The sequence below is a fragment of the Camelus ferus genome, chromosome 6, assembly GCF_009834535.1.
Source record: "Camelus ferus isolate YT-003-E chromosome 6, BCGSAC_Cfer_1.0, whole genome shotgun sequence".
Classification (NCBI taxonomy): Eukaryota; Metazoa; Chordata; class Mammalia; order Artiodactyla; family Camelidae; genus Camelus; species Camelus ferus.
In genome coordinates, this window is record NC_045701.1 from 67,183,980 (window position 1) to 67,193,748 (window position 9,769).

Consider the following 9,769-nt stretch of genomic DNA (forward strand, 5'->3'; position numbering starts at 1 on the left):
AGGCCCACCGGGCCCTCCGGCGTCACAGAAGGCATCTGTGCTTGCAATCACTGGACCAGCAGCTCTGGTCCCTTGTCACCCTAATATTCTTCTGCATACTAGCCAGGCAATCTATGTTAGGCACCAAATGACTACTTAACACTGACTACAGTGACGGGCTAGCAGGAAGGAAAAGTAGCCAGGCTTGAGATGAGCACAGGAAAACGGGTAGGGTTTGGAGAGGCAGAGGGATGAGGCGAGCGTAGCCCCCAAAGTAAGGTTATTCCCATGGCAAGGGTACGCGGCTGGGAGGGCCAGAGGGTATTCCGGGGGGAAGAGGAAACCAGCTTGGCTTGAGGGGAAAATGCTTTCAGAAGAAGAAGAGGGAGCTAAGGCAGCAAAGACGTCCTGTTTAAGGGGACATCTGAAAGGAGGAAGGCAGGCATGGCTAGTCCCAGACCAGATACAGTTCTCACTCACCTCCGCTCCTACGAAATGAAGACTGAGTTGATCATACATTAATGAACTGTGGATGCTAAGGCTCTGTGAGCAGAGGAGTATTATTCCTAATCATATGAAACTAAGGCACTATAGGGCACACGAAATGAATAGTGGGGCAGTGAAACACCCCAGCCGCCCCACAGCAGAGTGCCAGCAGCGGGGCAGCAAACAGGAACACGACCCGAGGAGCCATACCCGGGCCGACGGCTGCTCTCAGGACTGGCAGTGAGCTCCCAGAGAAACGGCCGCCCCTTTGAGCCTCAGCCTCCTCGTAAAAACAAAGGCACTGGGTTGCCGTGAGAACTAGGTGAGAATCCACGTAAAATGCCTAGACAGTGGCTGACCTAGAGCAGGCACTCAATAAGCATTAGCTGCCTGTTTCATCATCATCATTATTATTATTATTAGGGGGTTTGGTGATGATGCTGATGTAGGAGTTTGCTTTAGTTAATACACTACATCTACACCTAAAGAGTGGAATACTGTACAACCTTTTCTGCAGCAGAAGAATACTTACTTACATCAGAACGTGGTCACAATACACTGACAAGAGGGGGAGGGAGAAGGCACACTACAGCAATGCACTTACTTGGATTTCCCTTAGGGGTGAAAACAAATATCCATAAATGCAAAAACTGGAAAAACACGCACCATATTTAGTTCTATATTTTTCTGTTTTCTAAGGAGAGGAAAAAAGTTATTTAATACTAACATAAAAGTAATAACACTACCTTCACTCTGAGTAAGGCTTTTCATCTTCCAAAGCTTTTTCACATGATCTCATTTTTACACTGATTTGACTTTTAATGGCCCCTATTAAACTGCTATTCTGCCAAATGCCTTTAAGCCAAAATCCTGAAATCCACTTACCTGCCCCCAAAAGGACAATCTTTCCACTAAAAGATGATCTCTCACTAATACCTTTGCTAACAAATCAAGAAGCTGGTTTTCCCCAATCTGAGGGGCAGAGACACATAACTCCACTTTTATAGCCAGGGCTTTTAACGAGCAGTTTGAAGAAGAGATTTTTAAGTTAATGATGCAATGCAGTAAAGCAGTAGAAACCATCTGTTAAGTCAGGGGTCTGAGCCATGTGTCCCAGGGCCTGGCTAACCTTGTTTGACTGTGTGATGCTAAACAGCTAATAGTTCTTCCCCACGTGAGTCCCAAGGTTCCATGGTAAGACTGCCCGCTGATTTCCCACTAGCCATGCCCCCTCTCTTCCTTGGTAACAGACCCTGATCATTAGCCAGACTCAACACCACTCAGAATGAAAGCCTCCATCTCCCAGACTCCCCAGCACCAGCCATGGCTATGTGACTCCTTTCTGGCCACTGAATGCACGCAGACGTGTTGTGCTGGGCTTCTGGGAAGTTAACAGGAGGCAACTCAGCCACGGGAGCAGTTTTTCTCTGCTTCTGCTTTTCCTGCTCCTTCGGGCCTGTGACTTGGACCAAATAACTGGCATTTCAGCAAACATCTTAGACCGTAAGGTGACCCCAAGATGCAAGCCATGTGCTGGGATGATGGAATGAAAACAGGAGCTTGGGTCCCTGATGACATGTGGAGATGCACTAAAACCCTACAGACCTGTTTTCAGACAAACGAACGTATACTTTGTCTTAGCCACTGCTATTTTGTTTTGTTTCTTAGGTTAGGTGCAATCAAACCCAAATTTATTGCAGATGATATATGAACACAGGATGTTATATGCTGTACACATCTACTGAGAGTAAACAGCACGTGACTTTTTTAAGTGGGTCATCAGGATAATAAAGCATTTAATAAATCACTTTTTTACTGAACCTTCTGTAGATGTTTATCACCAACTACTTTCTTTTTCCACAAAGACAGCCCCCTTATACACTTACTCTTTTCTCTAATGGTTCAAAGTCAACTAACACATACACTTCATAGAATTCTGCCCTCATGTAACCGTGACCAAAATTCAACTCTCTGGAATCCCTAAGAAAAATCAAGAGAGACAGGCCAGTATCCCCAAGTCTGCAAAATACAAAGAAGTTATGACTCTCAAACTGGAGGCAAAGGAGTGGCATAACATTTCTAAAGTGATTTCAAGTTATGCACACAGAGCAATGGAATGAGAATAATGGTGTCATCAAGGTTCATGTTGGATAAATTCAAACCCAGGCAAACAGCCACCTACAGACAAATGTCAAGGAGCTACCCATCTCAACACGTGAGATTACAGCAGGCACCAGCGTCAGCACCAACCATGCAGCCCAATGGACTATGCACATTTCAGGGCATCAACTGTCTTGATGAGGTCCTTTATAATACTGCCCTATGTGTAAGTCCCACTCCTGCCATCATACACTGTATCTGAGGGCCCCCCTCGGCAATCCTAAACTCCACTTAAGGACAAAGAAGGACCAGTGCTTTGTCTCCTGAGTGACAGATGACAGTCAGATCTCTTGCCATCTCCTGTGAACAGCAGAACCTTGGCAAGTTAGCTTTTCCTTTACAAGAGCCTAGACTTCCAAACGTAAATCATAAAAACGTAAAATCTTGTATTTACAGCTTGAAATTACACCCAGATTTAAAACTTCATAGAGGAAATTATTAACTTTTACAATTCCATCTTCCTAGCCCAAGTTTCTAAATGGGCTCAATTATATAAGGTTAATACACTTTGCCCAGCTCTCCCAGCATAATAAGGCTATAAGAAAAAATTTCTTAAATCCCGCTTCTATATCACATTTTCTACCAACACATCTTATTCTTACCCCATCAACCAAAGCAGTCCCTAGGTAGAAATTACTTCGAAAAGGGGGGGTCACCAAAAGTTTTAATTTACTTCATACATTTAAAGAACAGAATTTTGGAGGAGGGATGATAATAATCATACAGTAAAGAGAATAATGTCAGAAGGAAAAGAGAAACCAGATTTTATTTTATGAAACTTAAATCCTTCACATGCATTATACCTAAAATATGTATTTAATGTTCCATACTCACACAAGGATGAATTTTGCTTTTATTAAGAGGTAAGGTGGTGTGGGTAGAAGAGGTAAAGGTAGTAACAGCTGTTTTAAAGTAAATTGAAGGTGGGAGGGTATCGCTCAGGGGTAGAGCACGTGCTTAGCATGCATGAGGTCCTGGGTTCAATCCCAGTACTTCCATTAAATAAATAAACAAAAACTGATTACCTACCCCCACCAAAAAAAAAAAAAAAGCTTAAAAAAATAACATAAATTGGAAAGTGTGCTGTGTATATATAAGCCATATATACTCCAAAAATTTCTGGGAAAATATGCCAAATGTAAGACTTACACTCTCTGAAGGAAAACATTATGGGTGATTTTTCTCTTCTTTTTGTTTATCTCTAGTTTCTAATTTTTATACAACAAAAACACTTACTACCTAAGTAATTTAAAATGTATCTTTTGAATTAACAGATTCACAATAGCATCAACAGAAAAATAAGCCACATCTGGAACAGCTGGGAGCAAAACAAAGTCTGAAAGGTTTTCTGGGCTCAAAGCTGAAGGATGCGGAGAGTGGAGTTTCTGGGGCCCCAAGTCCTAATGCCTTCCTCTCTGGACAGGATGCTCAGAGTGACTTTAAGCATATACCACTTAGCAAATTGCATCCTCTCTGCCATGCAGTTTAGGTAAGAGGAAGTCCAAGTTTCCAAGGCAAAGAAGCGTACTCCCAGCACCTGCTGATTCAGCCAAGGAAAGAGACTGAAGTTTCTACCAATTCATCATTTAATTATGTCTAACACTTGCTTTACAGTCTAGTTTATAGATTCCAGATGTTTAATAAACAGTTACTTCTCAGTTTCCTGCTATTAAACACTAAGCAGTTATGACAATTGATTATTGCTACCCCGAGGCCATCAGGAGGGCTGGAGTCCTACCCACCAGGTCAAGCTCTCCAAGCTGACATAGTCACCTGAGTGGGCCTCACAGCTTAAACAGCACACCTCCTCTTTCTTACACGGCGCCTTCTCTGGTGGGGACCTCAGGTTGGGGTGTTTAGGTAGAAATGCAAACAGGTAGGATGGGTTTGCTTTACCTGCTGTTCCACCAAAGAGGAAAATCCTCTTCGCAATCACAGGCACCCTTCCTTCAAGCGGAAAAATAAATCTGTATGTTCTGTTTTGTGCAGTAGATCAGAATTACACACTGCCAACCTTGCCTGCTAGTAAGAGCTCAGAATTATTGCCTCTGGTGCCTCATTCTTCTCTTCTTAAACCAATTTCACTGGCACTCATTCTACCTCCTCTATCTCAACTGAAAGATGGACTGGTTTTATACAAGGAGTTTCCCTGGCCACTAAGATTCCTTGGGAATCCACTCTGATGGAAGCCAGGGACTGAGTGTGACAGTGCTCTCAGCCCTCCAGCCCCATGGCTCGGTACTCACTGTTGCTGGATTTAAGGTCGCGGTGGATGATGGGGACAATTGCCTCATCATGTAAGTAGTTCATCCCTCTGGCAATCTGCACGGCCCAGTTCACCAGGATGTCTGGGGGAATCCTTTTTCCAGATAACACTCTATTCAAAGGCCCTCCACGAGCAAACTCCATGACCAAGCAGAGGTTGGGTTCCTTCAGACACACCCCCCGGAGGGCAATGATGTTGGGGTGCTTCAGCATGGCGAAGAGCTTGGCCTCCTGGCGAACATTCTCTATGGTCTGGCTGATGTCCTCATCGGGATCGTGGCGAGCTGCTTTCACGGCGACCTCATCCCCTATCCAGAAAGCACGATAGACCTTCCCAAAGCCCCCGATGCCAATAATCTCTTCCAGGGTTAGCTCCGCAAAATCAATCTCTAACACTGAGAAAGAGAGGAGAAAGAGAAGCAAGTCAGAAACATCCTGCAGGCACCATTTAATCGCCCATTTACCTGGATGGGTACACACAACAAGCTGTCTGTTCACTTGGCTTTTCTGTCTCTCTGCTATAAACTCCCTAAAAACAGGAAATGGGATGAACTTTTTTCTGTTGCAGTATTGTCAGGGACTAGCACACAGTAGGCATTCAATAAATGTTCATGAAATAAGTTCCACTTGGAACGTCCTGTAGACTATTGTACCAAGACCAGCCATTTTAACTAGAGGGAGAGTTGAGGGAGATTGTTTTTATGTGACTCCTTCAGAGTTCACTGTGCACATACTGGGTGGTGAGAAGCATACAATCCAGTGCCAAGGCAGACAGACAACAACCAAACTGCAGTGTGACAAGAGTTCTGTAGCTTTGTATGATCTGAAGATTAGGAAATCACTAACTCCCACCCCGGGACAGGGGTGGTGGGGAAAGGACTTAACAAGGTGAGTGGGGAAAGGACTCTCAGGGAAGGCAACATTTGAAATGGGGCCTAAAGAATGAGTGGGAGGGATCTCATCAGGCAATGAGAATCAGGGCAGAGAAGGACAGTCCAGGCAGAGGGAAGGTCACGAGCAAGAGCATGGGGCATGAGAGTGCATGGCACATCAGGAACTTCAGGGAGTCCAGGGTGGCTGCATTATATGCCTCAGGGCAGATGAGGCTCCAAGCCAGGTCATGAAATGTTTTTAAAGCCATTCTGAGGGACTTAAACGCCACACTGTAAATGACAGGAGTCGTGTATCTTTAAGAAAGGGAGTACTGTCTGAATTGTGACTCAGACAAGAAACCAATTCTGGCAGCCGTGCGGACTATAACCTGGTGGACAGTCTCCTGCAGCAAATGGATCCACTAAGGAGGCCACTGGAATGACCCAGGCGCATGAGCACAAGGGTCTGAACCTTGGAAGAAACTGGGAGCCTTTCACAACTTCGTTCCACCAGGACCCGGTGACAAAGAAGTGCGGGGAAGGAGTCTCCGAGGAAACATCTCCCTCCAGCAGTCACCTGGGCCACAGCTTTACCCGGAGGCTCCCAGCACCACATCCAAGCACTCATCCTCTTTCCCAAATACAGAGTCTGAACCTATGGGACTTGATTCTGTCTTTGGTTCTGGAGAGGCTTCCGTGCATAGGTAATAAGAGCTACGAGTGATTAAAAATCTCAGGCTAGATATGGTGCCGCTTATGAGCAAAGTGCTAGCTCTCCTTTTACTCATGAAAACCCTGTCCTCCGTCTTCTCAGTCTCTTTGTCTTTACCTGGCTGACTCACACTTATCCCCCAGGTCTCAGCTTAACTATCAATTTCCTAGAGGAACTTTTCCCAAACCCGCAACCAAATGAGGTCAGGCCCCCATCAAGCACTGTCACAGGAGTCTCTATTTGGCAAGACTCAACAAGGTTATAATTACTTGTTCAACGCCTATCGTCCTGCTAGACTGCAAGAACCACAAGGGTGGATTCTGCCTGCCTTCCTCACCAGTGTCCTTGCCATGCCAAACATTCAGTAGGTGGCCAACAGACAGTGCAGTAAAATGGGGGGAAAAATCTACCTCGGTATGAAATAAACCAAACTCAGATCCAGGGGAAAAAACTGAATTGGCCCTCCTGAAACAAATACAGAGAATAGTCACACTTTGTTAAAAAAAAAAAAAATTAAGAATACAAATTTCTGGCAAGACCAAAAGAGGAACTGCCCACCGCTGCCTGTTCCCATCCTTTCTCAGCCAGCTCCACGCCACATCCATCCTCTATTCAGATGCTGGTGGTGCTCAAAACTCAGCTCTTGCTTGGTTATAGCACTTCTATCTTACCTAGGGCTAATATTCATTTATATTTTGTAATGCACTTGGCAGTCTGCACAAAGGAAACTCTTAGGAAAAGTTGGCTGGACTGCCTTTAGGTATATGAAATATATAGCCCATCTTCATCCTAAAGTTTCCAGCTGTTCAAGATTATCTCCTCATCTAGCAATCTTCTTGAAGAATAAATGGTATGGCAGGTCCAGCAGACTAGCAATCAACATCCATTCTACAATCCTCCAGCATACCTTTCAGTCCTACAGAGACCAGAAAGCTAAAAACTACATTTCCCAGATTCCCTGACAGAGTTCTGGTTCAGCCAATGAGATGCAGAAGATTTGGAAGACAGAAGTGAGATGGGGACCATCTCCCTGCTGCTTCTCCTGGCTTCACTCTTCTGTGGAGGAGTGGGGTTTTTCTGCAATAGCATGTCAGTGTCCAATCATTAGCTCTGTGGATGCGGAAAGGGATGACGCAAGACCAAGTGGTCACCTAATGATCTCTGAACGGCAACCATGACAGGGTGTTCTTGAAGTCAGGAGCTTCAATGGCAACTCCTGATTCTATGCCTTTTCAGTCAGAGAAGCAACAGCCTGCCTGGTGGGCCAGGTCTGCAGCGTTCTGGGAGACAGTCCCCTATGTCCATCTGAGAACCCCTTCTCCCTGTCCTTCCTACAAACCCATAAGCACCTCATTTCCTGCGCTAAATCACTTTCTGCTTAAAATAGCTTGAGTGTTTCCTAGTCCTAAAGTGAATTCTGACTGATTACTAATTCTTGCCTTATCCATCTTCATGAAAGAGAAAAATATGCCTATGTCAAGGAGATTAGAAACGCCCTTGGAGGAGAATGTAAGTTATGTTAGGAGTCCCTTTGCTCATGAAGGGAAGTAACACTCATTTTTTTCTACCAGATTTTTCACTGATGAAGATACGTGCCTATTTAATAAATCTGTATTTACACACCTTATTTCCTCAACTGAATATGTGAATTCTCCTTAAGGAAATTAACTTTTATTTTCTCTTGCACTCTGTCTTCTTTCCTCTGGTCTGAAGCATAGTTGTGAACACCAGGGAAGTGTTAAATATTTATTTAAACATAAGAGAATTTAAAAGATGAGATTCTCAACTAGGGTGCTGAAGGGACAGCTCCTCTGATGGAATTTCACAGAAGACAGAAAACCTCTGTGGAGAAGGCAAAGCAATAATCTCTCTCTGAGTAGAACATAAACTCAGATTCTTGCTATTAAGTCAAGGAAATATTATGACCAGCCTTCAAGAAAAGTATAGAACACAGCTTACAAGCAGACAGAAGACGCAACAGTGGGGAATGCAGGGAGAAGGGAGGGTACTTTCTTCCTTCCCTGCTCAGAAGTCCCTCTGGATAGAAACTAGACCTTCAGCTGCAGCTCAGAGGATGTGGGGCTCTCCTTCCCTTCCCCATTCCAGTCAAGACCTGGTTTTAAGTAAGAATCAGGTCAAGTCTCATACAGCACATTTTTCAGTTTCTGTAGAAGAAAATTTCCAGGAATATCAGGAACAAGACCTTATTTCTTTCATTTTTGGAGTCAAGATGTTATTCCCTCTCGATTGTATCCTTGGAAACTAAATATATAGGTATATTCTGGTGGGTTTGGGGCAAGTGAATGGTACATATCTCATTCATTTAAAAACCTTAATTACATCTGAAAATACATCCTTATATTTCTAATGAATGCAAGAAAAAAATGCAAAATTAGAAATAACCTTAATTTATGCCTTGCTTGAAAATATACACAACTCTCCTATAAGAAAAAAAAATGTAATACCTAGGGTTATATATCTCCCAAGATGATAAGTTCAGGACGGTACATTTTCCACCTTTCACTAAAACAAAGAAGACAAGCAAGCTCCTGGGCTGTTTATATTTGTCTGCCCCATGGAGAGCTAAACTCGAATACCTACACTGGAGGGAATAAAAGCACTCTATAAATATTAGATGATTTATAATAACCCTCTTATATGCTTTCTTTGTCACAAGATTTAGTAAGTTCCCCCTCTTCTGTTTTGATTAAAGTTTGAAACAAAATTTTCACTTTGGAAAGCAACATTTGAAACTAAAACTGAACTTTATTACTTGACTTTGTGTCTTCTATTCATAATCTAATGTCAAATCCATGCCCCAGAGGGGAAGTTCAAAAAAGATGGGAAAAGTTGTCAGCAGATCAATTTCACTCCAAGTCTTCGGAGACAAGGTGGTCGATCACCTTTATTTTTTAAGTGACACTAACTCAACTGGTGGACACAGCATACAGATCAGAGGCACATCTGTCAGCAAATTTGTGTCCATCTTTATCAAAGCACTGCACTGAAATGATAAGTTTACAGCACCAATTTCCGTGCATGTGTGACTTACAAGCACCTCCTTATCTTATTATTTATCTCCTTGTATTTAATACAGTATCTCTCTTTCACTGTGCACTTTAATTGGTTTTTGACAAGAGTTAAAACAAGAATGAATTCCTGAATTATCTGAATTGAGAATTATCAAGAATTTCATTCAAGATCAGAACTCCCAGTGTGGTTAAATAAAATAACCCACCAAGACTTTCAAATGTTGTGCTTTCCAAGTCAATTCTTTCAATAACACGGATTCTTT

At 43.3% G+C, this 9,769-nt stretch overlaps 1 protein-coding gene across 1 annotated transcript in view; it reads right to left on the reverse strand.

Annotated features, from left to right (window-relative positions):
- MAP3K9 (mitogen-activated protein kinase kinase kinase 9) overlaps positions 1 to 9,769 on the reverse strand; it is a 76,843-nt gene that overhangs the window by 64,673 nt on the left and 2,401 nt on the right. The window contains exon 2 of the mRNA XM_006184066.3: positions 4,872 to 5,285. Coding sequence (XP_006184128.2) covers positions 4,872 to 5,285 — 414 coding nt within the window. The remainder of the gene's footprint in view (positions 1 to 4,871; positions 5,286 to 9,769) is intronic.